At 38.0% G+C, this 15,966-nt stretch overlaps 2 protein-coding genes across 2 annotated transcripts; one reads left to right on the top strand and one right to left on the bottom strand.

Moving 5' to 3' along the window:
- The first annotated feature begins 4,914 nt into the window (after nt 1-4,914).
- Nucleotides 4,915-5,902, top strand: LOC147358690 (olfactory receptor 5AL1-like). Its single transcript, XM_086338700.1, is given in 2 exon segments — nt 4,915-5,139; nt 5,141-5,902. Coding segments are annotated over 2 exon segments (942 nt in total). The 5' UTR covers nt 4,915-4,959.
- Nucleotides 5,903-14,549: 8,647 nt separating this feature from the next.
- LOC147358689 (olfactory receptor 8U3-like) lies at nt 14,550-15,509 on the bottom strand. Its single transcript, XM_086342113.1, has one exon. The coding sequence runs from the start codon at nt 15,507-15,509 to the stop codon at nt 14,550-14,552; it is 960 nt and encodes a 319-aa protein (XP_086198239.1).
- Nucleotides 15,510-15,966: the final 457 nt, after the last annotated feature.

The raw sequence follows: 15,966 nt of genomic DNA, 5'->3' as shown, positions 1-15,966 counted from the left end.
TAATGGAGGTGGCATTCAATATGGCAAAGAAAAAAACCCAAACAGTCCAGATTGGAAAGAAGGAATTTAAATTGTATTTATTAGTATATGATGAGATTGTTCAGGTAGAAATATAAGCTATATAAAAAAAGCATTGCATTAAAAGGTGAATTTAGGATGGTCAAGGAGAGATCAGTACAGACAATAATTTTTATTTCTATATACTACAAATGAAATATTAGAAATGAAATTGTTAAATGTTGTAGTTATTGTTCAGTTGACAAATCACGTCTGACTCTTTGTTACTCTATGGACTGCAGGACGCCAGGCCGTTCTATCCCTCATCAACTCCTAGAGTTTGCCAAGTTCATGTCCATTGTATTGATGATTCCATCCAATTATCTTATTCTCTGTCACCCTATTCTCCTGCTTTCAATTTTTCCCAGCATCAGGGTCTTTTCCAATGAATCGACTCTTCACATCAGCTGGCCAGAGTTTTGGAGCTTCATATTCAGCATCAGTCCTCTCAATGAATATTCAGGGTTGATTTTCTTTAGGATTGCTTGATTTGATCTTCTTGCAGTCCAAGGGATTCTCTAACACCACAATGCAAAAGGATCGATTCTTAGGCTTTCTGCCTTCTTTATGGTCCAACTCTCACATCCATACATGACTACTGAAAAGATCATAGCCTTGTTAAATTGTTAAACACCTGTTATAAATTCATCATAACTATGAAATCCTTAAAGATATATAAAAAATATGAAAGCCTGTATGGTAAAAATTAGAAAATATTCCTGAAAGATATTAATGGCGGCATAAAAAAAATGAGATCTTACCATATTTATTGATTGATTTATTCAATATTAGGTCAGTCAGTTCAGTTCAGTCTCTCAGTCGTGTCCGACTCTTTGCAACCCCATGAATTGCAGCACACCAGGCCTCCCTGTCCATCACCAACCCCCGGAGTTCACTCAGACTCATGTCCATAGAGTCAGTGATGCCATCCAGCCATCTCATCCTCTGTCGTCCCCTTCTCCTCCTGCCCCAATCCCTCCCAGCATCAGAGTCTTTTCCAAAGAGACAACTCTTCACATGAGGTGCCAAAGTACTGGAGTTTCAGTTTCAGCATCATTCCTTCCAAAGAAATCCCAGGGCTGATCTCCTTCAGAATGGACTGGTTGGATCTCCTTGCAGTCCAAAGGACTCTCAAGAGTCTTCTCCAACACCACAGTTCAAAAGCATCAATTCTTTGGCTCTCAGCCTTCTTCACATTCCAACTCTCACATCCATACATGACCACTGGAAAACCATAGCCTTGACTAGACGGACCTTTGTTTGGCAAAGTAACGTTTCTGATTTTGAATATGCTATCTAGGTTGGTCATAACTTTTCATCCAAAGAGTAAACATCTTTTAATTTCACGGCTGCAGTCATGATCTGCAATAATTTTGGAGCCACCCCCCAAAAGTCTGACACTGTTTCCACTGTTTCCCCATCTATTTCCCATGGAGTGATGGGACCAGATGCCGTGATCTTCCTTTGCTGAATGTTGAGCTTTGAGCCAACTTTTTCACTCTCCACTTTCACTTTCATCCAGGGGCTTTTTAGTTCCTCTTCACTTTCTGCCGTAAGAGTGCTGTCATCTGCATATCTGAGGTTATTGGTATTTCTCTTGTCAATCTTGATTCCAGCTTGTGCTTCTTCCAGCCCAGCGTTTCTCATGATGTGTTCTGCATAGAAGTTAAATAAGCAGGGTGAGAATATGCAGCCTTGACGGACTCCTTTTCCTATTTGGAACCAGTCTGTTGTTCCATGTCCAGTTCTAACTGTGGCTTCCTAACGTGCATACAAATTTCTCAAGAGGCAGGTCAGGTGGTCTGGTATTGCAATCTCTTTCAGAATTTTCCACAGTTTATTGTGATCCACACAGTCAAAGGCTTTGGCATCGTCAATAAAGCAGAAATAGATATTTTTCTGGAACTCTCTTAATTTTTTGACGACCCAACGGATGTTGGCAATTTGATCTCTGGTTGCTCTGTCTTTTCTAAAACCAGCTTGAACATCAGGAAGTTCACGGTTCACATATTGCTGAAGCATGGCTTGGAGAATTTTGAGCATTACTTTACTAGCGTGTGAGATGAGTGCAATTGTGCGGTAGTTTGAGCATTCTTTGGCATTGCCTTTCTTTGGGATTGGAATGAAAACTGATATTTTCCAGTCCTGTGGCCACTGCTGAGTTTTCCAAATTTGCTGGCATATTGAGTGCAGCACTTTCACAGCATCATCTTTCAGGATTTGAAAGAGCTCAACTGGAATTCCATCACCTCCACTAGCTTTGTTCATAGTGATGGTTTCTAAGGTCCACTTGACTTCACATTCCAGGATATCTGGCTCTAGGTCAGTGATCAAACCATCGTGATTATCTGGGTCATGAAGATCTTTTTTGTACAGTTCTTCTGTGTATTCTTGCCATCTCTTCTTAATATCTTCTGCTTCTGTTAGGTCCATACCATTTCTGTCCTTTATCGAGCCCATTTGTGAATCAAATGTTCCCTTGGTATTTCTAATTTTCTTGAAGATATCTCTAGTCTTCCCCATTCTGCTGTTTTACTCTATTTCTTTGCACTGATTGCTGAGGAAGGCTTTCTTATCTCTTCTTGCTATTCTTTGGAACTCTGCATTCAGATGTTTATATCTTTCCTTTTCTCATTTGCTTTTTGCTTCTCTTCTTTTCACAGCTATTTGTAAGGCCTCCCCAGACAGCCATTTTGCTTCTTTGCATTTTTTTTTCCATGGGGATGGTCTTGATCCCTGTCTCCTGTACAATGTCACGAACCTCATTCCATAGTTCATCAGGCACTCTATCTATCAGATCTAGGCCCTTAAATCTATTTCTCACTTCCACTGTATAATCATAAGGGATTTGATTTAGGTCATACCTGAATGATATAGTGGTTTTCCCTACTTTCTTCAATTTCAGTCTGAATTTGGCTATAAGGAGTTCATGGTCTGAGCCACAGTCAGCTCCTGGTCTTGTTTTTGCTGACTGTATAGAGCTTCTTGATCTTTGGCTGCAAAGAATATAATCAATCTGATTTCAGTGTTGACCATCTGATGTCCATGTATAGAGTCTTCTCTTGTGTTGTTGGAAGAAGGTGTTTGTTATGACCAGTGCATTTTCTTGGCAAAGTTCTCTTAGTCTTTGCCCTGCTTCATTCCGTATTCCAAGGCCAAATTTGCCTGTTACTCCAGGTGTTTCTTGACTTCCTACTTTTGCATTCCAGTCGTCTATAATGAAGAGGACATCTTTTTTGGGTGTTAGTTCTCAAAGGTCTTGTACATCTTCATAGAACCTTTCAAGTTCAGCTTCTTCAGCATTACTGGTTGGGGCATAGACTTGGATTACTGTGATATTGAATGGTTTGCCTTGGAAACGAACAGAGATCATTCTGTCGTTTTTGAGATTGCATCCAAGTACTGCATTTCGGACTCTTTGGTTGACCATGATGGCTACTCCATTTATCTGAAGGATTCCTGCCTGCAATAGTAGATATAATGGTCATCTGAGTTAAATTCACCCATTCCAGTCCATTTCAGTTCACTGATTCCTAGAATGTTGATATTCACTCTTTGCATCTTTTGTTTGACCACTTCTAATTTGCCTTGATTCATGGACCTGACATTCCAGGTTCCTATGCAATATTGCTCTTTACAGCATCGGACCTTGCTTCTATCACCAGTCACATCCACAGCTGCATATTATTTTTGCTTTGGTTCCATCCTTTCATTCTTTCTGGAGTTATTTCTCCACAGATCTCCAGTAGCATATTGGGCACCTACTGACCTGGGGAGTTTCTCTTTCAGTATCCTGTAATTTTGCCTTTTCATACTGTTAATGGGGTTCTCAAGGTAAGAATACTGAAGTGGTTTGCCATTCCCTTCTCCAGTGGACCACATTCTGTCAAATCTCTCCACCATGACCCGCCCGTCTTGGGTTGCCCCACGGGCATGGCTTAGTGTGTTGCAAGAGGGCATCAGAGGGCAAACACACTGAAACCATATTTTGCTTCACCCCACACTAATAATTAAACAGCAAGAGGGTTTAAGCTCTCACTCTCAGCTTCCATATCTGAAAATGAAGATGATAGCTTATCACCAGTTGATAGGGTTGATGGAAAGATGATCTGAGATGAAGTAGTAGAAAAATTTTAAAAATCAAACATATCTGCTCAAATGAATATCATTAAAAGCTGTTTCTTTTAATAAACCAGAAATCAGTTTTTAGTTCTACAAAATTATCTTGATTTTTTCTTCTCCTATTTTGCATTTAAATGTTAGGAGCCACTTGATAAATAGGTTTTCTGAATTATTTTAATGTATTTTTATTCATCCCATGCATATTTCAGAAAAAGCAAACTATCTATGTTTCTAAGGGCTTTTCTCCCTTTAATTCCCAAAAATTACATAGTAATTGAAAGAAAACTAGAAATCATAGTAAGAGAACAAAATAAAATAAAAATAATCATACACAGTAAAATTGCCTTTCATACTACCCCTTCTGAAATTATTTTTTTAATTTACTGTTTTCTGTTAATTAACAATTTCCAAAGAATTAGTATGTTTGTTTAAAGTATTTAAAAAATTAAAAAAATTATTTGTGCTCAAATAACTCTGTCTTTATTTTCTTTTATTAAAAATAGAGTATTCAATTATGTTAGATTTTAAATAAAATGCCATGTTTCTATCTTTCCAAACCCCACAGAATTTCATACTTTGGAGCTTCTACAGAGAACAAATCACTTCATTCTGAAACCAGAATTTGCATGGAGAGTCTCCTTTGAATGAGTCCAACATAAGATCAGGGTGGATCAGAATCAGTTCCCAACATCTGCTTGATTATCTCTAAGGGAGACAAGAATACTCAGACTGTGTGCTCTAGGGGGTTTTATTGTTAAAAGCAAAAGTTAAATCTCTACCATGGCAAAAGGCAATTATTCTGCAGTGTCTGAGTTTATCCTCTTGGGACTCACAGATAATCCGGAACTTCAAGCCACTCCCTTTGGTGTGTTCCTAGTAATCTATTTTGCTAGTGTCCTGGGTAATCTTGGTTTGATTGTGCTAATACAAATCAGCCCGCAGCTTCACACATCCATGTATTTTTTTTCTCAGCCACCTGGCTTTCATTGATTTTTCTTTTACTTCGTCTGTCACCCCAAACACCTTGGTGAATTTCCTGTGTGAAGTTAAAAGTATAACATTTTATGCATGTGTCATCCAGGTGTGCTGCTTCATCACATTTGTAGTTTGTGAACAGTATTTGCTCTCAGTCATGGCCTATGACAGGTATGTTGCCATTTGCAACCCTTTACTCTATGCCATCCTCATGCCTAAAAAACTCTGTAATCGGATCATTGCTAGCACATATATTTATGGATTCGTTGTGGGTCTTGTGCAGACAGTCGCAACATTCCTCTTGTCTTTCTGTGGTTCCAATAGGGTCAACCACTTCTACTGTGAGGACGTTCCCTTGGTCGCTCTGGCTTGCTCTGACACTCATGTCAAAGAGCTGATGCTGTTAATCATTGCTGGGTTTAACACCCTTTGCTCTCTACTGATCGTGATGATTTCTTATATCTTCATCCTCTTTGCCATTCTGAGGATCCGTTCTGCTGAAGGAAGGCAAAAAGCCTTTTCTACCTGTGTTTCCCATCTCACCTCCATCACCATATTTTATGCAACAATCATTTTTATGTACCTCCTGCCCAATTCAAGCCATTCTCTGAACACAGATTAATTTGCTTTGGCATTCTATATGGTAGTGATTCCCATGTTAAACCCATTGATCTACAGCTTGAGGAATCAGGAACTGAAGAATGCACTGAAGAGCATTATAGAAAAGTTGCATTTGGCTATCAAATAACTGAAAAAATCAAGGACAGGGAGGAATCAGAGGACTCTGAGTTGTGGTTTCAGTTCAGTTCAGCTCAGTTCAGTTGCTCAGTCGTGTCTGACTCTTTGCGACCCCAAGAATCGCAGCACGCCAGGCCTCCCTGTCCATCACCAACTCCCAGAGTTTACTCAAACTCATGCCCATCGAGTTGGTGATGCCATCCAGCCGTCTTATCCTCTGTTGTCCCCTTCTCCTCCTGCCCCCAACCCCTCCCAGCATCAGGTCTTTTCCAATGAGTCAACTCTTCGCATGAGGTGGCCAAAGTACTGGAGTTTCAGCTTCAGCGTCATTCCTTCCAAAGAAATCCCAGGGCTGATCTCCTTGTGGCTTAAGTAGAGTCAAAATGCTGATAAATGATAGGGTCAAATTCCTCACTTCCAGTGTTCACATTTACTCAATATGTCTTACCCACTCTGTCATTCTTGGTGATTTACACGTGAAAGGCATTTTGTAAATTTTGAGGTGTTAAATTTAAAAGGAGAAAGAGACAAACAAGGAAAGACAGAGAGTGAAACAGAGATAGAGATATCTCAACCTGTTTGAAAAGACATCTTCATAATTAAAGAAATGGAACATCGGGCAAAGTGCCTTTATCTGAATTCTATGTCATATGGGTCATACTAAGATAGACCAACATTTGATAACTTATATTTCAAGTTTGCTGCATAGATAATCTGGAAAATAAGGCAAAGATTAATAGCAAGATTTTTTTTTTTTCCAACATGCTGAATAACCTTCCTAACACTTCTCTTGCATTCAGCTCAAAGAGTAGCACCAACAGAGCCACCTTGACATTGAGCCCTTGGTGACTCTGATCCTGACACTGTGTCAGTTTAGTTCACTAGAGCTCTTTCCTGCCATATACCTCCTTGCTTGTTCTGTATCAATTGTGATTAGGAACATGGACTCTTCCTTCACACAGTTTGGCCAACAATTTTAGTTTTCCAAGTAATAGCTGTTATCTTGGGTAAATTATTATATTTCACATCTCTTTTTCTTGGTTTCTTCATCTACAATAGTAATAGTTCCTTTGTCCTGGACTGATTGTGAAGATTAAATAAGATTATGACTATAAAAGGCTTACATAGTTCATAGTACATGCCAAGCACTTCATAAGCATTAACTATTACATCTAATTAGTAACATTATTTTCAGCAGTGTTATTGAATATATAGCCTTTTTAAAAAGAGCTGACAAAGTGATATGCTTCATTTTAAAATCAACAAAATGAAAATATAAAACCTAACAAGTTATTGTATTGTCATTATTAAAACAATTTCATTCCTTTTCATTTTTGTTTCAAATTGATATAAATGACTTTTTAAAGTGTACATATTTAAAGTGTTCAATTTGATAATTTTTGAAACATCATCACAGTGAAAATGCTGAACACGTTTGTCCCATACCCCAAGGTGCCTCCTCCACTGACCCTGGGCAACCACCAACTGGTTCCTGTCACTGATTGCTTTGCTATTCTCACATGCATGCTGCATGTTAAGTTGCTTCGGTCACGTCTGACTGCTTATTTCCTACAGTTTTATATAAATGGAATCAGCAATATGAACTCTTTAAGACAGAGAAATTTTATATTTCAGAAGTGCAAAGAGTTTCATGTTGAACATTTGGCTTAATTATTCTCTGAAAGTGCACTGCCCACACCACTGAGATGCCGTGCAGCGCCCACACCACTGAGCTATTCTAAGGCCATTCTACCTCCCACGCATGTGTGCATGCTGTCCCTTCAGTCATGTCCTTGTGACCCCATGGACTGTAGCCCACCAGATTCCTCTGCCCATGGGATTCTCCAGGCAAGAACACTGGAATGGGGTGCCATGCTCTCCTCCAGGGGATCTTCCCGATCCAGGGATGGAAGAGGGGCCCTGGCTTCTCCTGCCTTGGCAAGCAGGTTGTTTACCACCAGCACAAACTGGGAAGCCCATCCAGCTCCCACTGCCCCTAAATTTCATCACAATTGCTTTTATTAATTTTGTTGGGGTATAATTGCTTTACAATACTGCATTAGTTTCCTGCCATACAGCAAAGTGAATTAGTTACGAATATACATGTATCCACTCTTTTTTAGATTCACTTCCCATTTAGGTCACCACAGAGCGCTGAGTAGAGATCCCTGTGCTATACAGGGGGTTCTCTTCAGTTATCTATTTCATACAGAACAGTGTGTATATGTCAATCCCAATCTCCTAATTCACTCATCTGTCTTTCCTACCTTGGTAATCATAAGTTTCTTTTCTATATCTGTAATTCTATTTCTGTTTTGCAAAGAAGTTCATCTATACCATTTTTGTAGATTCCACATATAAAGGGATATTATATATTTGTCTTTCTCTTTCTGACTTACTTCACTCACTTTGGAGTGAATGAAGGGATGGTCTCTAGGTCCATCCCTGTTCCTGTTAATAGTATAGTTTCATTCTTTTTATGACTCATTGGAAAAGACTGATGCTGGGAGGGATTTGGGGCAGGAGGAAAAGGGGATGACAGAGGATGAGATGGCTGGATGGCATCATCGACTAGATGGACATGAGTTTGAGTGAACTCCGGGAGATGGTGATGGACAGGGAGGCCTGGCATGCTGCGATTCATGGGGTCACAAAGAGTTGGACATGACTGAGAGACTGAACTGAACTGAGGATTCCGTTCATCTGGTCCCATCACTTCATGGGAAATAGATGGGGAAACAGTGGAAACAGAGTCAGACTTTATTTTTGGTGGCTCCAAAATCACTGCAGATGGTGATTGAAGCTATGAAATTAGAAAACGCTTACTCCTTGGAAGGAAAGTTATGACCAACCTAGATAATATATTAAAAAGCAGAGATATTGCTTTGCCAACAAAGGTCATCTAGTCAAGACTATGGTTTTTCCAGTGGTCATGTATGGATGTGAGAGTTGAACTGTGAAGAAAGCTGAACACTGAAGAATTGATGCTTTTGAACTGTGGTGTTGGAGAGGACTCTTGAGAGTCCCTTGGATTGCAAAGAGATCCAACCAGTCTATCCTAAAGGAGATCAGTCCTGGGTATTCATTGGAAGGACTGATGCTGAAGCTGAAACTCCAACACTTTGGCCACCTTATGCAAAGAGCTGACTCATTGGAAAACACCCTGATGCTGGGAGGGATTATGGAGTTTTTTTTGGTTCTTCCATTCCTGCTATTAAAATAAGCATATATTTTCTTGAAGCAAAATTTGAGCTATTTTTTGCGTTTAGTAAGGATTGTATTTAATTTATTTAGTTCCACTTTTCAAAGTAAAAACAGAGATAAACTCAGTTAAATCTTCTGTGTGTCTGGTGCTGGATGAAACTCTTTAAATGGATAGTATCAGCTAATTTTTATAACATTTTACTGAGACAGGTATTTAAAAAATAAAAAAAAGTCCAAAACAGTTTATGTAGTTCTTTAATAAGCATGTAGCTAACAACTAGAAAAAAATGAGTTTAAGTTTGGTAAAACAGATTTTTAGTGACTATTTTAAACATTTTTAACTATGGCGTCAGAGAAGACTCTCAAGAGTCCCTCGGACTACATGGAGTTTTTCATGTAAGTTGAGATATTCAGGAGAAATGAACTCTAATGGTCCTCAGCCTGGATTATTACTTATATAATAAAATATCAACATCCTATGCTTAAAGACTCTGATGCTGGGAGGGATTGGGGGCAGGAGGAGAAGGGGATGACAGAGGATGAGATAACTGAATGGCATCACTGACTTGATGGACGTGAGTCTGAGTGAACTCTGGGAGTTGGTGATTGACAGGGAGGCCTGGTGTGCTGCGATTCATGGGGTTGCAAAGAGTCGGACATGACTGGGTGACTGAACTAAATTGAACTGAACTGATGCTTAATTTATCTAAAAACCAAATTAAGTGACAAGAAGAAAGTCTGAGGGAAAAATATCAGTCTATAAATATATAATTACTAATAGTTTTTCTTCATAGATAACACTGTAATGTTAGTATGAAGCAAACTATATTAAAGCATGGGCTTCTCTGAACTAGTATGTAAATAAAAAATATAATTGAGGGAATATGAAGTACTTATACATAAGCAACAAAAATTAAACTCATCAGAATATTTACATTCTAAACATATTCTTGATAATCTAGTACTTCTACAACAATTTTTTGTTAAATTAATAAATCATAATTCAAGAAAATTTAACTTCATATATTTTCTATTTATCATTTTCAAAAATGTAAAATGGGTTAAAGCTCACTTTCTTTATTTTGTAAATCCTGATTTTCACATTAAACTTAAATGCCTATGACTTATTTCTTAGCATTGGTAAGAGGATTAAATGAGCTGATAAAATTCAAAATTAGGCTAAACAATAGCAAGCACTCAATAAATGTCAGATATTTTTCTTCTTTTTCTTTGTTGCTAGTAAATAGATTGTATAAGTGAGTGATGGTCTTTGTTTAAATATATCACGTAAAAATAAGTTGTAAATAAAGTGTGCTGTCCTTCTTATTTTTAATATAAATTTATTTATTTTAATTGGAGGTTAATTACTTTACAACATTGTATTGGTTTTGCCATACATCAACATGAATCTGCCACAGGTATACATGTGTTCCCCATCCTGAACCCCCCTCCCACCTCCCTCCCCATACCATCCTCTGTGCTGTCCTTTTTAAAATAATTCAATTGTCACTCAAGAAACTGAAAAGTTGATGTATGGCAAAACCAATACAATGTTGTAAAGTAATTAACCTCCAATTAAAATAAATTTATATTAAAATAAAAAAAATTAAAAGAAACTGAAAAGAATTGAGAGGAGCTGACTTTCTGCACCAAAGGGTCTGTTTTCTTCCTCATGTTAGAGTAATTTTCTGCCTTTTAAAAAATTTATATACTAATGTATTATTTTTGAAATTATTTCCATTATAGGTTACTACAAGATATTGAGTATAGTTCCCTGCTACATAGTAAACCTTTATTACATGTTTATTTTTTAATTAGAAATTTAAGATTCTATTCAGAGTAAATCAAATAAGTAGAATCAAATGTCATAAATTTTTAGTTAGGCAAAAATTCATAATTTTTCTAAAATACATATATTATTTATATAAGTATATACAAAAGATTTTCTATTAGTTTTGATAAAGGTTTAAGAAAGAACATCCTCCCCCCAAAAAAAAAGAAGAGATGAAGAAATTGGAAAACATAAACTAAATGAAATGGGAGCACTGGTTACGAAATAGAAAAAGTGAAACGAACCAAGTAAAAGTAAGAGATCATCATATAGTCCAGTTGTTTTTAAACATGATTGCTCATTAGAAATATATCTGGAGCTATGGAAAACAAATACCTTTATACCATTATTTCTTCAAATACATTTCCTGCCCCTATCTCTCTATCTTCTCTCTCAGGGATCCCTTTAATGTGAATATTATTATACTTGATATAGACACAGAGGTCCCTTAAACTCTCTTCATTTTTATAAATTTTGTCTTCTTGTTGCTGTTCTTATTGGGTGATTTTCACTATTCTATCTTCCAAATCATTTTTCTCTAACATTGATTCCCTCTCGTGTGTGTGTGTGTGTGTGTGTGTGTATCTTTAAAAATTTCAGTTATTGTATTCAGTTGTGTTGGTTCTTTCTTATATTTTCTGTCTCTGTTGATGTTTCTCACTGAATCTCTCCATTTATTTTCTGAGTTTGGTGAACCTCCTTTGATCTTTTCTTTGAACTCTGTATCAGGTAAACACTTATCTAAAGACTATTTCATTAGGGTTTGTTCTGGGGTTTTATTTTGCTCTTTTGTCTGGAACTCATTCCTTTGTGTCCTCATTATGTTTGACTTTTGATTTCTGTTCCTATGAATTAGGCAAAACATCTACCTCTCCTTGTCTTGAAGGAGTATCTTTGTGTGGGTGAATCTCTTGTGTCCACTGCTTGCAGCTGGTGATTTTGGCAGGTTGACTCCAGCTAGAGTGAGTGCAGGCCTGGAATAACCTGGGGAAGTGCTGCTCCTAAGACTGCATAAAATGTGGATTTTGATATTTTAGCTGAGGGAATGATGTTTCACAGTACAGTTTTAAAGGCCACACAGAATTGTATGTGTCTGTTTAGGAAGAAGCTGAATAACATAACTATTGATTACATGTGAATTTCTTCTTGAATTTCCCTGAGAAAAGTCAGGATTACATTAAGAAATGACTGCTAATAGTAAGGGATTAAAATTGTGTGGACATGGAAACTCCAATTAGTGTTTCAACATTGCTATTGTAAATAATCATTGGGAGCAAAAAGGTAAAGTTAAACATAAGAAGAGCAGAGTTCTTCAAGTGAAGCATTAAGATTCTTTAGGTTTGAACCTCTTTACCTGTGAAAGAGAAACTTCCTGTGTTCCTTCTTTGTGTTTTGTATGTGATATGTGAGAATATGTGTGAATATCCATCAGATAAATATGCACTCACAAGGTGTAGTACAGTGACTAGAAACACCATGTTCTCTGTCAAACCTGATTTAAAAATCTGGGGATTCATTCAACTCACAAGATTCTAAACACATTTCATGGGAACATACATGGGTTTCTTACAAATTACGTGCAGAAGAGGAAATAATTCCCTTGTACAATATACCTCAAGGCTTCCCTATCACTTCGGGGTGAAGAATTCAGTTGCCAGTGCAGGAGACTCAGGTTTGATCTCTGATTGGGAAGATCCCCTGGAGAAGGAGAGGGCAACCCACTCCAGTATTCTAACCTGGAAAATGCTAAGGACAGAGGAGCCTGGTGGGCTAGAATCCATAGGGTCACAAAAAGTCAGACATGACTTAGCAACTAAACAACAACAACATTACAAACTTCAAACTGTGTTTTATATAATGACTGTAACTAGCAAAGTCACCTTCCAAAATGGTAAAATGATAATATTAAATCAGTAATTTAATTAATTTTTATGAACTGTCAAAATAATAAAAGAACTTAGAATAACTAATTTTTAAATTTCATGTCATGATCCTATAAGGGTGATTGAATAAATGACATTGTAGGCTAAGATTATTTCTATTTGAACATATGAGAATTTATTCATTTTTAAAATATAATTTCTTATAAACCATGTTTTCCAATTATATGTAAAAATATGATAATGACACCTCTAAGTACAGATAACCTATAATTAGGTTTCCCAGCTGGGAATCTGCCTGCCAATGCTGGGGACCTGAGTTCGATCCCTGGGTCAGGAAGAACCCCGGGAGAAAGGAGTGGTAACCCACTCCAGTACTCTTGCCTGGGAAATCCCATGGACAGAGGAAACTGGTAGGCTACAGTCCATGGGGTCACAAAGAATCTAACAAAACTTAGCAAACTAAATAACAATAACACAGTGATCTATAATTAGGGCTTCCCAGGTGACTCTAGTGGTAAAGATTCTGCCTGCAGTGCAGGAGACACAGGAGAGGCAAATTCAAGCCCTGAGTTGGAAAGATCCCCTGGAGTAGGAAATGGCAGCCCACTCCAGAATTCTTCCCTGGAGAATCCAGTGGACTGAGAAGCCTGGTAGGGTACAGTCCGAAGTGTTGCAAAGAACTGGACATGACTGGGAGACTAAGAGTGCAATCTATAATACCCTTTACTCTTAACATACAAAGTGTTAAGAAAACAAACTTCAAATAGACTTGAGTTTGAACTTAGAATATTCCTATTATTAGTTATGTGACCTTAGACAATTTATAAATTATTGAGACCTAGAAGTGAAACCTTACACTCCAGTAGATTTGATATATAGGATTCAGTGCAACTAGGTGATTAAAGTCCTGGAAGGTAGTAGAAATCTAAAAGCTTTGTCTTTCTTATTTAAGACTGATACACTTTTGAGAACTTAACTGATTGATATTTAGTTACACATAAAAGCATTTATATAACAACACATAGAACTTAGGGGTTCCCAGGTGGACCTAGTGGAAAAGAATCTGCCTCCAGGAGACATATGAGATGCAGGTTTGATTTCTGGGTCAGGAAGATCCCCTGAAGGGCATGGCAATTCACTCCAGTATTCTTGCCCAATAAATCCCATGAACAGAGGAGCCTGACAGGCTGTAGTCCATGGAGTCACAGAGAGTTGAACGTGACTGAAGTGACTTAGCAGGCATAGCACTTACTATAACAGGATACAGTTCTAAGCCTTTCATAAACATTAACCTGTTTAATCTTCAAAACCAACCATCTGGCTCCCATTATTTTGTAAAGTTGGAAGAGAGTCATGCAGACTTCAGGTCAATTGTCCAGAGTTTCACAGCTAATAAAAGAAGAAGATAGAATTCAAACTCATGCAGTCTCGGTTCTAGAGTCCTGAGTTCTAAGAAAAAGATGCTGCTACCTTTGTTTGGGATACATATATATGTGTTTGGGAGTGTATTTGTGTTTGTTTTTGAAGATGATTTCATGGTCTTTAAATGCTACTAGGGTCTGAGCATGACTCAGAATCAAATTGACTTTCCAGAATTGACCTGGGTCCTTGTAGTAATTATCAGGGTCTGTTGAAGTAATAACCACATTTTCAGTTTACTGGTAAATAAATTACAAGCAATGTCAAACGGGAAAGACTGACTTATTTTTCTTCTTGTATTTAATGTAATGTTATTATTATTATTTTCTTAATTTTAATATCTTTAAAGTTTCACAACCTTTTCCCAAGACTTTCGTGGAGGCATTCTTCACCTCTTTATTTCTTAGACTATAGATGAGTGGGTTCAACATGGGGATCACCACAGTGTAAAACACAGATGCCATTTTGTCTGTGTCCAGGGAGTGGTTTGACTTGGGTTGCAGGTACATAAAGATCAGCGTGCCATAAAAAATAGTAACAGCCACCATGTGGGATCCACAGGCAGAAATGGCCTTGAGTTGCCCCTGGGTAGAGCGGATCCTTAGGATGGTGGTGATGATGAAGAGGTAGGACGTGAGGACAGTGGAAGACGAACAGATCATATCAAAACCAGCAAAGGCAAAGATCAGAATTTCCTTCATGCGTGTGTCTGAGCATGACAGAGCCAAGAGAGGGAGGTCATCACAGTAGAAATGGTTAATGACATTGGGGCCACAGTAGGTTAGACGGAAGGTGATGATGGTATGGAACAGGGCAACCAGAAAGCTGTATACATATGGAACTGCCACTAGTCGAATGCAGACTCTCTTTGACATCAGTGTGGAATAATGCAGGGGACTACAGATGGCTACATAGCGATCATAGGCCATGGAAGCTAAGAGGAAACACTCCGTGATCATGAAGGTGAGAAAACAGCCCAGTTGCATCACACAAGCATAGAAAGCAATAGTATTGTGCTCCACGACAAAGTTCACCATCATGTTTGGTGTGATAGCAGAGGAGTAGCAAAGATCAACAAAGGCCAAGTGACTGAGGAAATAGTACATAGGCGTGTGCAGTCGAGCATCAGTTCTGATCAAGGTAATCAAGCCCAGGTTGCCCAGCACCGTGACCAGATAAATGACCAAGAACACCACAAAGCAGGGGACCTGAAGCTCTGGCCGTTCTGTAATTCCCTTGAGAATGAATTCAGTGACAAAAGTAAGATTCACTTTAGCCATTTAATCTGATGGATTTTGAAGAGTTTGTTGTGAGTTGAAGAATAAAAACGACACCTTCTACAGCCTCTGCCAGTGTTGGGGAGGTGATCATTGGCATCTTCTATCCGTGAGTCACTCCACCTTGTGGGCAAAAGGTAGCTGCAGCTCTCCAATGACATGCTGTTCTTGCTCCAGGGAAAGGAATCTACTACTCTCAGAGTAGTCTTCTTAAGCCTTACTTTGCTTTACAAAGAAGTGGTGCTTCTTTGCTTTATGATGTAGAAAATATGGGAAGATGCTGATGAAAAATTAAACAGTATCTGAAAGAAAGCACTTGAGACAATTAATAGTAATATTCCAGTGTTTCTGGTGCCACCAAGGTTTTGGTGCCCATGTATATGTTACAGGGAATAACTTACTCTGTGTTGGATATATTTCTTTCCTTTAACCTTTGTTTCCTGTTGCATTTGTTCACTGA

The sequence above is a fragment of the Bos grunniens genome, chromosome 15 (assembly GCF_055505025.1).
Source record: "Bos grunniens cultivar Pamir isolate PY7600 chromosome 15, Bosgru_T2T1.0, whole genome shotgun sequence".
Classification (NCBI taxonomy): Eukaryota; Metazoa; Chordata; class Mammalia; order Artiodactyla; family Bovidae; genus Bos; species Bos grunniens.
The sequence above is the reverse complement of the archived record's forward strand: the minus strand, read 5'-3'. Positions and strand labels throughout refer to the sequence as shown.